The sequence below is a fragment of the Triplophysa rosa genome, linkage group LG1, assembly GCF_024868665.1.
Source record: "Triplophysa rosa linkage group LG1, Trosa_1v2, whole genome shotgun sequence".
NCBI lineage: Eukaryota > Metazoa > Chordata > Actinopteri > Cypriniformes > Nemacheilidae > Triplophysa > Triplophysa rosa.
Genome location: NC_079890.1, coordinates 8,177,999 through 8,192,625, shown reverse-complemented (window position 1 = coordinate 8,192,625; position 14,627 = coordinate 8,177,999). Strand labels below are relative to the sequence as shown.

The window sequence follows — 14,627 nt, the reverse complement described above, 5'->3', positions numbered from 1 at the left end:
CTCAATAGCATTTAAAGGGAATGACTTCTCTGACTAACTGTAACGTGTTCATGTGTGTGTGAGATAGAATGCACACCTTTTAGATTATTGATATGTATTAAAATAAACCGTCAAATCACATGCAAACATTCCTATGTGTATAATGGTCTCATACACAAATATACCATTATTTAAAGCTCAATATACGTATAGGAATATGTGCATATTATTTGATGGTTTATTTTAATACTCAATCATTTAAAAGTTGTGCATAATAGCTGACACACACATGAACACTGTACAGTTAGTTTTGTGGCTATAAATCATTCCCTTTAAATGCTTTTGAAGTTGGAAAAATGTATTTTAATGTGTAGCCTACTTTAGAGATGGTCCCTAAATTCACGAAAGTTTAATGTCAAACCAACTTCATGCCAGTGAAACGCGGCAATGAATGCATGCTTTATATGCGCCACGCGCTCGTGTGTAAACACATTAGGACAATTTATAATATAATCTAAAATAAAACGGTATACAACATTCGTTAATGTTCCTACAGGAAGGAGCTTGTTCTGTTGACAGACAGAGGCTTCAATTCCGCGAGTAGGCTACAGTTTGCAAAACCGTGCGCACAGATTATGAATTCGTGGGTACAGATTTCAAAAACTGAGGGGACGGTTTACGAAACCGAGAGCACGGATTGGAAACTCGTGGGTACAGTTTATTAATCCGAGAGCACGGATTTTTAAACTGAGGTAACGAATTACAAAACTGTGGCCACGGATTTGCGGGTCGTTTTCTTTTCTCCGAGGGGTGAACAGACGGGCTCCGTATGAAACCAACAGTATTACAATTCAAGATATGAATCACCGTAACATTTTCTTTCATCAGATTAAATTATTTAACACTGCAATTAGTACAATACTACACTACTTCGGACGCTTCACCAGAAGTTATACCCACTTTCATTTTTATAGTTATAGTACACTAACTAGATTATGAGACACCGTATGCTTTCAGCATTTGTGCATGCCCCAAACTATATTTAATAGGCAATCACATTGGAACCCCATCACAAACATTCATAACAATATGGACTGTAAATGAATGACAGAACAAAACAGACTTCAAGTTTTATTTATCCATTTAGTTATTGAAACACACTTCAACACATCAAAGTTTTAAGTAATAAATGTTTTGAGCAGAATTACCTGTTCATCCCTCAAAAAGAATATTCTCTATGAAACGGCAACGTTGAGGTCTATGATAACTGGCAGTTATGCGGAAAAATACAAAACCAAAACAATGTAGACTAAGAACCCTGACATTTAAAATACATTAGATAAGAAATAACAAAACAAAAGTGATATTGCCAAATTAAATGTTTTTTTTAATACGGAGATAACTTTGGCATGTTAGAATTCACATTTTATCAAAAATAATTTACTGTAATAATAATCTATATAGACTCAAGGCAATTCAATAAAATTATAATCAAATAATAAAACAAACACAATTGCTGGTGTGAGATGGAAAATTCAACCATTTATTGCTTCATCAAAACATTTGTCTCAAGTCTTCGGTCAGTCATACTAATGACTAACTAAATACTAACTGTTAAAATAACTCTCAATGTGGATTTTAAAGAGTTTTGCGAGGGCGCTTCATGAAGGACAATGTGTAATCTCCAGAAGGTGTGGGTTTTTGTCTTTTCATCTGGACTTGGGACTGGGCTGTGAGCTGCAATTTAATGGCACTAGAGTTGATCTTGGCTGCAGAGAGCAGCTCCTTCATACCCTTCATCTTCTCACTATGGAAAACCACCACCGGCCCTCCCAGAACTGTGGTTGGTTGGTGAGGTGAAGGTGTGGGACTTGGTGATGACGGCTCATTTTTCCCGTCCGCTTCTTTCCCTCGACCTCCAGCAGAGGATCGCCTTCGTCCTCCTTCTCCTCCCACTTTTCTGGTAACAGGATTTTGAGGGGGCAAGGCTGCACCTAGAGGCGATGGTCCTGCTTGTTCATCTAGCTTGGATTCTCGTCTTGGGCCCCGTCTACGTCCCTCACGTGGGTCCTCACTAGACTGGTCATCATCGTCCAAGGGTTCTATATCTTTGGTGATGATTGACACTTTTTGTCTAATCTAAGACGAACCAAATTAATAAGTATACATAACATTTCAATAAAACTCCAATAAAGTTTGACAGGTCTTACCTGTGCATCAAAGCGACTGAGGGACTGCACCAAGTATGTAGCCCAGCCTACATGAAGCACTGGTGTAGGACTTCCCTCTTCCCATTTGCAGATCCCATCATAAAACCGTAATAAGCAAGCAAAACACTCTGGGTCCTGAAGGGCAGATAAGGCAGCCACCTGTTTGGGATGGTCCTTTATAATAAAAGCATGAGTAAAAAACAAGAAAAGAAGATAAAGGTTAATTCACAACCTTGTTCTTATAATAATATTTACAGTAAAAGAGTAGTTCACTACTCACACCAGGTTCAATGTCAGTGATGACCAACAAAGCAGATTATCCCATTTCTTGTAACTGTATGTGACAAATAATACTGAAATACACTCTACTATATTGAGAACTAAGGGGAACGGCAAGCTTTGCAAAAAATTAAACTTTGGTCTAATCTTTACACAAAGCTTCAGAAGTGCTGGAATATAATGCATGAGCCATGCTGCACTTTTATGTTGCTTTATGGCCCTGGTCACAATTTAATTTCCATTGTATGGAAAAAGCAGCATTAACATTCTACTATGCAGATCTTTGGAGTGGTTTCCCATACAGGTCTTAAGACTAACAGCTTGCACTGACATATCTTAGAGGCCATTTACACAAGACCATTGTCAACTAAAAACGGAAAACTTTTTATGCGTATTGGCTGTTCATTTACACGACAACAGTGTTTTGGGGGACTGAAAATGCAAACTTTTGAAAACGGGTCTCAAAGGGCAAGTTTTTGAAAATGAAAGTGTTATCGTATCCATGTAAACTCTGAAGGCTGTGTTTTCCAAAAACGATGACATCATACGCTTGCTTGTGTATTATGCATTCACAGTCTGTAGGCATGCGCGATTATTCCCAAAACAACAATGCCAGCCTCATTGCTGAATGTTTGTACTGCGTGACATCCTTATTAACATTTCACCAGTAAAAAGTAGATTTACTGCACCACTACGACAGAGTACTAGACATAGTATTTATATACACAAACTATAAACAAACATACATGTCGGCAAAGTGTATTAAATCGCTATTAGCTTAAAACAGGGTATGTGTTGGTGCGCAAGGCCAGTGGTTGGTCTTTATTTACAATGCAACATCGCCATCCACTGGTCTGGCATGCAGTTTTATTTGTTTTCCCAGATCCGTGTAAATGCAGATTGTTTTGAAAATGCTGTCGTGTGTAAGTGAAACTTTTCAAAAACTTCAGTTTTTCATGTAAACGTACTCTTAAAGTACTTCAGTCCCATTGTTTTGAGTCAAAATGCACACAAGTAATGTTTTTGTAAGGCATGTTTGTAAAAATTACTTAAAATTATCATTTTAGATTAGATTAAGACAGGACTAGGCCTTGTAGTTAAATTAGGACATTTAGGGGTGGTTTCCCGGACAGGGATTAGACTAGTCCTAGACTTAAATAAATGCTAGAGCTGTCCAAACCGAAAACAACTCGCACTGCCATATCTTAAAATACATCATTGCTTTCGGGTTGTCTCAAAATGCACACAAGTAATGCTTTTAGTAAGGCATGTTTGGTAAAACTAATTAAATATCCTGATTAAACTAAGGCCTAAATCCTGATTTAAAATAATCCCTGTCTGGGAAACCACCTTTAAAAGTGGTAATTCACCCAAAAATTACATCACCATTTACATTTTTGGTAAAATGTCCTAATTTAATTTATAAAGCCTAGTCCAGGAAACCACAGAATGTTTCAAAGAAAAAAAAGAAAATCATGCAAATGTGGAATGACTTTAGGCTAGGTAAATTATTTTTCATTTTGGAGAACTATTTCTTAACATGTTGATGCTTCTCAAATTAACCTTTCCTGTCCCCTCAGCCTCTTCTCCACTTTCAGCAGCTGATGCGGTCTCTTTAAGAAGCGTGGGAATGACATCATTAGCAATGTCAAAAAACTCCTTATAGATCTCCTCATCTTCTCGACAGTAATTGTAACTGCAGACAAACACAAACAGGTTTTAAAATTAAATGTGTTCAAACTGTAATGAAATGCTCATTTTTATATAAAGACTATATTTGTGGATAATATTATACATAACACAGCAAGCGCGACAAAGTTTTAAGCAACAATAACAATCACTAAAACAGAGGTTCACAGGGCAGGAGAGGTAGCTAATGCTGTCCTAAAGGAAAGGAAACAGGAAAAACAGGAAAAGGATGGGATGGGAGTGTGAGGGGATACGAGTGTGAGTGGATGGGAGTGAACAGTAGTTCTAGACGTATTTTCTGAAGACATCCTTTAAGACATAGGGATTCTGTCTTATTCAGTGTCTCTGAAAATTAGAATATTACATAAAATCTATAAAAAAGGATATTTTAAACATGTATCAGGATTCTGAAAAGTATGTTCATTTCTATGCACTCAATATTTGGTTGGGGCTCCTTTTGCATGAATTACTGCATCAATGTGGCGTGGCATGGAGGAAATTAGCCTGTGGCACTGCTCGGGTGTAATGGAAGCCCAGGTTGCTTTGATAGCGGCCTTCGGGTCATCTGCATTGTTGGGTCTGGTGTCTCTCATCTTCCTCTCGACAAGATTCTCTATGGGGTTCAGGTCAGGTGGGTTTGCTTTGCTATCAAAGCAACCTGGGCTTCCATTACACATGAGCAGTGCCACAGGCTGATTGCCTCCATGCCACACCACACTGATGCAGTAATTCAGGCAAAAGGAGGCCCAACCAAATATTGAGTGCATAGAAATGAACATACTTTTCAGGAGCCTGACATATCTGTTTAAAATATCCTTTTTATTGATTTGATGTAATATTCAAATTTTCTGAGTATTCATTATCTGTAAGCCATAATCATCAAAATTTCAAGAAATAAAGACTTGAAATATTTCACTATATGTGTAATGAATCTATATAATATATGGGTTTCACTTTCTGAAATGAGTGACAAAAAATATTTTCATTTTTCATGATATTCTAATTTTTGTACCTGTATGCAACCAGAGACTACACTAACTAACTACAGCTCCCCTAAGGAGCAATTGCAATTATTTTCTACCGTAGATCAGGGTGAACTGTCTAAAATCATTAGATCATCTAAATCGACAACATGCATGCTAGACCCTATACCTACAAATCTACCGAAAGATCCTCTTCATAGCATTATTAACTCATCTCTGACACTAGGATATGTGCCTAAAGCATATAAGGTGGCTGTTATAAGGCCCCTTGTCAAAAAAAGCCAACTCCACCCTAAAGAACTAGTTAACTAGAGACCTATATCGAATCTACCTTTAATTTCTAAAGTACTTGAAAAAGTAGTTTCAACTCAATTATGTGCTTTCCTCCAAAGGAATGACATCAATGAAGAATTCAAGTTCAGATTTAGAGCACATAACAGTACATAGACTGCTTTGATCAGAGTTACAAAAGATCTGCTTTTGGCATCTGACCGTGGCTATATCTCGTTTTTGGTGCTGCTAGACCTTAGTGCTGCATTCGACACCACTGACCACAGCACACTCTTACACAAACATGAAAATTACGTCGGGATTAATGGAATAGCTTTGAAATGGTTTAAATCTTACTTATCCAACCGTTTTCAATTTGTAGCAATAAACAATGAGCTGTCACGCAAATCACAAGCCCAATACAGTGTACCACAGGGCTCAGTGTTAGGGCCTCAGCTCTTCGCACTATATATGCTACCTCAAGGAGACATAATAATGCGACACGGAGTTAGCTTTCACTGCTATGCTGATGATACTCAACTTTATATTTCCTCGAAGCCTCACAAAACACAGCAGTTCCATCAAATAATGTAATGCATAGTCGAAATAAAAAACTGGATGAGTAACAACCAAGAATACTGTTTAACTATTGACGAATGTTCTATAAAAACCTTGTCGTCCGCAAAGTTTTATTCGATAATAATCTGTCATTTGAGAGCCACGTCGCCAACACCTGTAAAATTGTGTTTTTCCATATTAAGAATATATCTAAACTACGTCATATGCTGTCAATGTCAGATGCAGAGAAGTTAATTCATGCATTCATGACATCAAGACTAGATTACTGTAATGCACTGTTAGGTGGTTGCCCTGCAGGCTTATTACAAAAACTCCAATTGGTCCAAAACGCGGCAGCTCGAGTTCTTACACGTACAAAAAAGTATGAACATATTAGCCCGGTTCTGTCAACCTTGCACTAGTTACCTATAAAGCATCGCATTCACTTTAAAATCTTGCTTATTACCTATAAAGCCCTACATGGTTTAGATCCTCAGTACTTGAGTGAACTCCTCTTGTATTACAGTCCTTCACGTGCATTACGCTCTCAGGCGTCCTGTCAGTTGGTAATACCTAGAATTTCAAAATCAAGTGTAGGTGGTAGATCCTTTTCCTATCTAGCGCCTAAACTTTGGAATAGTCTTCCCTGCACTGTCCGGGAGGCAGACACACACTGTCAGTTTAAATCTAGACTAAAGACGCATCTTTTTAATCTTGCATACACTAGACTCCCATAATATAAATCCTCTGAGGGTTTAGGCTGCATTAGACAGATCAACCGGAACCAGGAACACAACTGATGTACTTGTTGCATTAAAGAGTGCAGAGCTTCTCTCAGCCAGTCTTGTCTCATTGTTCCAAGGTTACCACAGTGAGCAGGATGCAGTCCATGCCGAAACCTGATGGTAGAGCGGAGAATGGGAAGCGGCGACCTGACAAGAGCTGAGATGTTAGAGCTGGATAAAGAAGGATGCGGCGACTTGACACGTCTTCACAACAAAATTTCAAATGCTATTAGATTATTAATGATAATCTTAAATCTATAATTTACCTTATTAGTAAATTTACTTATTTTTATTTAGCCTTGTTGTGCAAGCACTGTCGAGCTTGTGCAGAGGCAGCAGCTTTTGCCAGAGGGGAACTGGAATCCCCTGGAGGTTTTTTTTTTCTCAATTGGAGTTTTGGGTTCCTCGCCACCATTTGCATACTGTTTTGTACTATTTGCCTGGCCGGGGCGCTGCTTTAGAATTTTGAAGTTTTACTTAATTAATATTGCATATAGGAATTTATAGTCTGTTTAATATTTGACCCGTGTTTCTCTCTCCTTTATCTTAAATGTGTGCTTTCACTGTGCGTGCGGGTGTGTCTGTGTGTGTGCGGGCGTGTCTGTGTGTGTGCGGGTGTGTCTGTGTGTGTGCGTGCTTGTCTGTGTGTGTGTGCTTGTCTGTGTGTGTGCGCGTTCCCTGTGTGTGCTTGTCTGTGTGTGTGTCTATGTCTATGTGTGTTAGTACGTGTGCATATTGTGTGTGTGGAGTGTTTGTATGTGGGTATGTCTGTCTTCTGTGTTTTCACCTTTTTCTTTTTTCTTGTTTTTACAGGTATAACTTTAATTGTTTTGCTTATAGTCAATATGTCTCATGTACAGATCGTAACAATGAAAATTGTAATTGAGTTGAGATGAGATGAGATAATTCACTCACCCACATGTCATACAAGCTGTCTGTGTGTTTATTTCTTCTGTCAAAAACAAAATGAGGCTTATGAGGAAAGCTTTTCAGGGTTCTTCTCCATATAATGAACTTCAACGGAGGGCTGTTGGTTAAGGTCCAAATTTCAGTTTCATCGCAGCTTTAAAAGGCTCTACACGACACCAGCTGATAAATAATGGGGTTGTCTAGAGAAACGATTGGTCATCTTCCAAGAAAATGAAAAAATTATATACTTTTTTTAACATAAATATATGGCTTGCTTTGCCTCAGAGTGCCTCCATGTAGCGCGTTCACGTACTAAGTAATCACGTTGGATAAGTTGTAAAGGTAAGCGGAAGTTCCAACCCAGTGTTTACGAGTGTGGAAAAGAAGACTGTTGAATGACACACATGTCGTTGTGTGAGATTATTGTTTAAAATGGTCAGTTCGTGTGCATATCGTTTGGCTGGATATTCTTTTACAAAAGAGTAAACCAATTTTAGTTGGAATTTGCTATCGTCCACCTGATCAAAATGATTCGTATGAGTCTCGAAGAGATTTTAAATGTATCAAATTATAATTAAGGTCAAGGGTTAATAATATTGGGTGATTTGAATATGGATATGCAGAAAAAGGATACATCAATGTTTCAACTAGGGCTGTCAATGTTAACGCATGTGATAATGTTTTTTCAGATTAACGCGTAAAAAATATTTAACGCAATTAACGCAGCATCCATTTGTTTTGTCATCCTTTGTCTAGCGTTACATTATATCAGGGGTGGCGAACCTGTTTGGCATGATGAGCCAAAAAATATACCTTATCACTGCAAAGAGCCACATATATGGAAAAAACTGTCTAACAAGAACTTTTTCACAAAATTACATAAATGAGCCTTTATAAGCCTACCTTTTTTAACATTAGTGTGACACCTGGCAGTCTTTCATTTCCACAATACTTTTTAGGTTTGGCTTGTATTCAGTTGTGGCGACTCGCAGTAACTTTTTCACATGTCTGTCAGTAAGAAGAGAGCGATGCTTTGATTTGACTTGTTTCAGGGTGGAAAAAAGTGATTCACAGATGTAAGTCGACCCAAACATTGACAACAGTTTGAGTGCAGCCTGTTTGACATTGGGATATCTCTCAGTTGGCACCATATTCCAAAACTCCAAGGTTCCTTCCCACAGAGTACACTTAAGTCTGTCATCCTCAGAAAGTTCAATCATTTCAAGCTGAGATGCTGCTTCATCTTCCACTAAAGGGGCTTTCAAACAGTCTGTTTCAGCAGTGAACGGGTTGATGAGGAATGTAATCTCAGGTCTTTTTTGCCGTAAATCAGAGAATCTGTTTTCAAAACTCTGCTCAAGATTTTCAAGGAGTGTTGCATACCGTTCAGCACTCGCTTTTACAACCTCTGCTGCTTGTTCACTTGCCTTCAACAAAGAGGGAAAATGTGTGAGCTCTCTCTTTTGTAGATGTGTCTTGAACAGCTTGAGTTTGTTGATAAATGTGAAAACACTCTGCACCAAGTCAGGCAGCATCTTTAACCTCCCTTGCAGATCCACATTTAGTCCATTCAGATAATGCAGCATGTCGACCAAAAATGCCAAATCTGATATCCACTGGGGGTCATGCAGCTCAGGATAGTCCTTCTCTTTCTCCGCAAGAAACACCTTCACTGGATTCAAAAGCTCAAAAAAGCGGGAAAGAACATTACCTCTTGAAAGCCATCTCACAGTGCAGTGCAGAAGCACATCAGATGGAAGATCTTCATCAAGTTCAGCAATGAGATTTCGGAACTGTCTGTGATTGAGAGCATGTGTGCGTATAAAATTGACAATTTCCAGCACAGGTTTCGTTACGTGGTCTAAGTTTAGTTTTTTAGACACCAAGTGTTCTTGGTGAATAATACAGTGAAACTTCCAAAAATCTGGAAAACGTTCATCAGCTTTACACAACCCTACAAGGCCATTCTTAGATCCGACCATAGATGGCGCTCCATCCGTGGCAATTGCGGTTAGTTTTGATAACGGTAGATTGGCTTTCTCAACAGTTGTCATCAGTGTCTCTTTCAGGTCCATGATCACGAGTCCTGTCTGTCAGTGGCATGATGTCAAGCAGCTCTTCTTTAATCGTGCAGTCTTCTGACACAGACCGAACAAATATTGCCATCTGTGGCTTATCCTGAACATCGCAGGATTCATCAACAGCAATGCTGAAATACATGCACTTCTGAAGATCGGAATATAAATTCGTTTCAACAGCGTTATTAATGTCCGATATTCTTTGTTCAACAGTGTGTCGTGACAATTGAAGGTCCGCTACCGAACGTTTCAAATGTTCGTTTTCGGGACAAAAAACATCAATAACATCATTGAGGCACTTTTTAATGAAGTCCCCTTCACTGTACGGCTTTTTAGCTCGCGCAATATTCCATGCCAGCTGATATGATGCTAATGTGACCGTCTCTGAATGTTTGGTAAATTTCCGAAAGAGCTGAGTTTGCTTCTCTGACTGACGTTTCAACGTTTGTACCTTGTGCTTTCGAAGTTCACTGCCTTTGGGAAATTCCCGGCCCTCGGTAGGATGGAGTGTGGTGAAATGGCGCTCAAGATTTGAAGCCTTAAAATGCGACAGTGAAGTCTGACATATCAAGCAGAATGGTTTTCCGTTTCTTTCAACAAAAAAATATAAATCCTCCCATTCAGATTGAAATGTTCTGTGCTCATCTACATATTTGCGTTTAGCTGTACGCTTCCCTGACTCCGCCATGATGATTGCCAATTACAGTACGAACTAGACGAGGCTAGCCGCTAGTAGCGCATGACGTTCAGTACAAAAATAATTATTTAAAAAAGATACATTTCATTTTTTTATTTCAAAATTAATTTGTATACATTTCTGTTTAGTTTAGTTCAGTTTAATATTATTTAAAAACAAAAAATGCGATTAAGAAGCAACTTGTGGATAGATGATTTAAGAGCCGCAAAGAGGCAGTCAAAGAGCCGCATGTGGCTCGAGAGCCGCGGGTTCGCCACCCCTGCATTATATAATCACGCTCTTATTCGTGTGCAGGCTTTTAAACCACTTGAGCGTGATTTGAAACAGTTGCTTTGACGCATTCAATGAAGATAGACAGCATCTAGCTGTGGGATGCGGCAAAACGTAACGCGAGGTCCAGTCTGGTGTATACAGTCACAGGCTAAAGGATGCGTCAGTGAATCTCTGTCAGAATCTGTCAGACAGCGCACCAGAATTAAGTTCTTTTTCGTGCTTGAATGAATAAAACCACACAAGATTATGCCAGAACACCCTGTTTTGTCTAGCATTTTCATAAGCACAGACTTCAACGTGTTAAATAAAATCTTAAACGAATGCAAAGAGTAGTGAAAATGTTTGTGGCGTCAGATCTGCGTAAAGAGACAGCTCTTAATGGGGCAGCATTCTTAAACCTGTTGCTGTGACTCCTGTCACTATGTTAATCAAAGAACAAAAGAAAATTGAAATTCAATGTGTTTTGTAGCTTTAATGAGAATTCTGTATTTAATTTACAATTTAGCATTAAATACTGTAAAGTGTTTGAAAACTTCATTCAATTTCTGTATATTTCCTACCTGTTTGACATGATAGCTCTCAATTATACTGTTGAATATTAAAATAAAAAATAAATAATCAATTTAATAGTTACATCAGTTACAGTACTAATACCAGAATGTGTATTTATTACATTTACATTTATTCACTTGGCAGACGCTTTTATCCAAAGCGACTTACAAGTGGGAGAGCTTATAAACATTTTGTCAACACGCTAAACAGTACCGTTAGTTTACAATGCCATGCTACTAGGAGGATTAAAGCTGGAGTAAGCAAGGAGAGAATGAACAACAAGATTTTTTTGACAGACAGACAGTAATTGGTTAGTCAAATAAATGCGGAACAGGTATGTTTTGAGCTGTTTTTTTGAAAGTTGTGAAGGATGCTGCAGTTCGGATGGAGGCTGGTGGTTCATTCCACCAGAGGGGAACCGAATGAGTAAAGGTTTTTGCAACCGAACTTGGTGTCTCGCTGTAATGGAACAACCAGGCGTCGCTCATTTTCAGACTGAAGATGACGGGAGGGGATGTAGACCTGGAGCACTTAAGGTTAAGGTTTGCCGTTATCGTTCTGAAGGCCAGTGTCAGAGATTTAAACTTGATGCGGCGCGGCAACTGGCAGCCAATGAAGTGAAATCAGGAGGGGTGTTACATGGGTTCTTTTAGGCTGATTGAAAACTAGACGTGCAGCTGCATTCTGCATTCTGTTGCCTTTTATTCATAAAATGATGCTGATAAAGAAATCTGTAGTTTCTACATTCATTTGAAGATTAAATGTGAAATTATAAGCATGTAAAAGTATATTTTAAAACATTAATATTATGTGTGTTTAATTGTGATTAATCACAGAAAAAATGTATGATTAATCAGATACATTTTTTAAATCGACTGACAGCACTAGTTTAAACATTATAGTTCCTTTTGTAAGTCATATGCATTGAATCAAATAATTGTTGAACCAACTAGAATTACTTCTAAAACCAGAACAATTATTGATATTATATTGGTTTCCTCATAATTCTAAGATCTGTAGAAGTGGTGCTTTGGAGTCAGGAATTAGTGATCATTGTATAGTCTATGTAATTAGGAAATGAAAGAGAGAGGCTATAAGGCAACATAATACATGAAAAATCAGATCACTTAAAAGATATAGTCCACAAGTATTTGTTTAAGAACTTAGTAATGTTAATTGCACTGAGGCGATGAGTGTGTCCATGTGGATATCATGGCTTGGGATAGGTTTAAGATAATTTTTTTTACAAGTTTTGAACAAGATTGAGCCTTACAAAGACATAAGAATTAAACAAAGAACTGAACCTTGAGTGACAGATAGTATTTTGAAGGATATTAAGGAACGTAATGATAGTTTAAAGCATTTAAAAGGAATGGAAATAATTATAACTATGAGAAATGTAAGCATAAAACAAACGAGATAAGATTAAAGAGGCTAAAAACATTTTTTAAGGATATGATCAGTGAATTGAAGCAGGATTCTCCAAAATTATGGAGTTTTAAATGATTTTTGAGCTTCCAGCTCAAACTGGTTTATACAATGATGAATTAGTTAAGGAGTATTATGCTAATTGTGGTGTTAATTTAGGAGGTTTTTCATTCACTAAAGTAAATGACAGTAGAGTTTTAAAAAAGTTAAAGGAACTTAAATGCAGAGGTGGAAAAAGTACAAAAATATTATACTCAAATACAAGTACTACTACTTTGATGAAAAAAGTAGCTTGTTTAAAATTTACTCAAAGTAAAAGTTACTTAGTTACTTTTTAAAATTGGGAGGTGGACCTCTGCTGTTTTGTACAAAGTTGTAGGGGTTCATTAAAGGAACACCTTTACAATATAATGCGCAATTACAAAATTAAATATGTTGACACACAACATTTAAAACATCTAGGGTCATTTAGTGTCGACTGACCCAGCTGCAGCCCAGTCCAAGTTTATTTTGGGCTTGTCATTGTTTGCTGTTCTTTTCAACAGATCTGGCAACAAAGTAATTTTTACGGCAGGGCTGGCGAGGCTTTTCATAACGCATGAAACAGCAAGCATGTTTTCATGTGACTTTCACTTTCGCTTCATATGCCCCACACTTACAGAAGAGAGAGACAAATGATGCATGTTTAAATATGTCATTAAAACAGAAGTTGTTCAGTTCCATACACGCTGCGTAAATGCGGTAGACACATTAGTGAACCGTGAGTCTAAAAAATGGGATTAAACACTTAAAATATAGCATTATGCACCAATGTTGTTTTGACTTTACTAAACTGCCCAAACTTCTTATTAGTTACCAATGCAACAAGGGTACGAGCATTATTTTAACAAATTTAATTTATCTTACCTCTACATTCTTGCACATAAGGATTTTTATAAGATGCTAGTTTGCACAGCCTCCATAATCCTGTCTTGAAGTTGAAATAAAGGTTGCTTAAATATGGCCAGGGGTTTACTTCATTGTCTTCAGCAGTCAGAGTTCAATGGGGTTTCACCTTTAGGACAGGTGCACTACCGAAGTCTAACTTCTCCGTCTCCATCGCTCTTCTGGTATAGGTGCAAATTTATTCTCGCGCCCATAATTCACTGGAGTAATTTCCGGTCACGTTTTTTTTCCTTGCAATGTTTTCATTTTTTTTACTCCGTAACGGATGTGATTTTAAATAAGACGAAGTACAATACTTCACACAAATCATGCTTAAGTAAAACTTAAATTAAAGATTTTAAACGTACACAAAAAACTACTCAATACAGTAACGCGAGTAAATGTAATTTGTTACTTTCCACCTCCGCTTAAATGTAGTAAAGCGACAGGGTTAGATAATATTCCAGCGAGGTTTATTAAGGATTCAGTTAATTTTATAACCCCTGTGGTTGCTCATATTTTAATTCTTTCTATAAACCAAGCAAAAGTTCCTGACGAAATAAAACAAGCAAGAGTTTTCCCTCTTTTTAAGAAAGATAGTAAGTTTGAGTGTAACAAGTACAGGCGTGTGTCAATTATTTCTACCTTATCTAAAGTGTTTGAAAATATAATATTTTATTAGATTGAAGACTGTATTTCTAAATTTAATATTTTGTATGATTTCAGTCTGGTTCTTTGCAGATGCTAGTTTTGATAAAATTGCATAACATAACGAGCAACTGATGCCGCGAGCTAGTTGTATTTTACATATACAGTTGGGGACAAAAATATTAGCCCCCTCGGTAAATATGAGCAAAGAATGCTGTGAAAATAAATCTGCATTGTTTCTCCTTTTGATCTTTTATTTAAAAAACCCCCACTAAAATCCATTGTTTCAGTGAAGTAAAACAATTTAAAGTAGGGGGGAAATCACATTATAAAAGAAATGTTTTTCTCTAATACACACTGGCCAC

General features: G+C 37.5%; 1 protein-coding gene across 4 annotated transcripts in view; it reads right to left on the bottom strand.

Moving 5' to 3' along the window:
* Window positions 1–1,501: 1,501 nt before the first annotated feature.
* Window positions 1,502–14,627, bottom strand: part of men1 (multiple endocrine neoplasia I) — a 119,926-nt gene continuing 106,800 nt past the window's right edge. For all 4 annotated transcript variants that reach the window (XM_057340072.1, XM_057340080.1, XM_057340097.1 and 1 more), the window contains 3 exons: window positions 4,032–4,164; window positions 2,190–2,363; window positions 1,502–2,118 (listed from right to left, as the gene is read on the bottom strand). In XM_057340072.1, the coding sequence (XP_057196055.1) occupies window positions 1,618–2,118; window positions 2,190–2,363; window positions 4,032–4,164 (808 nt within the window). In that variant the 3' untranslated portion in view covers window positions 1,502–1,617. The remainder of the gene's footprint in view (window positions 2,119–2,189; window positions 2,364–4,031; window positions 4,165–14,627) is intronic.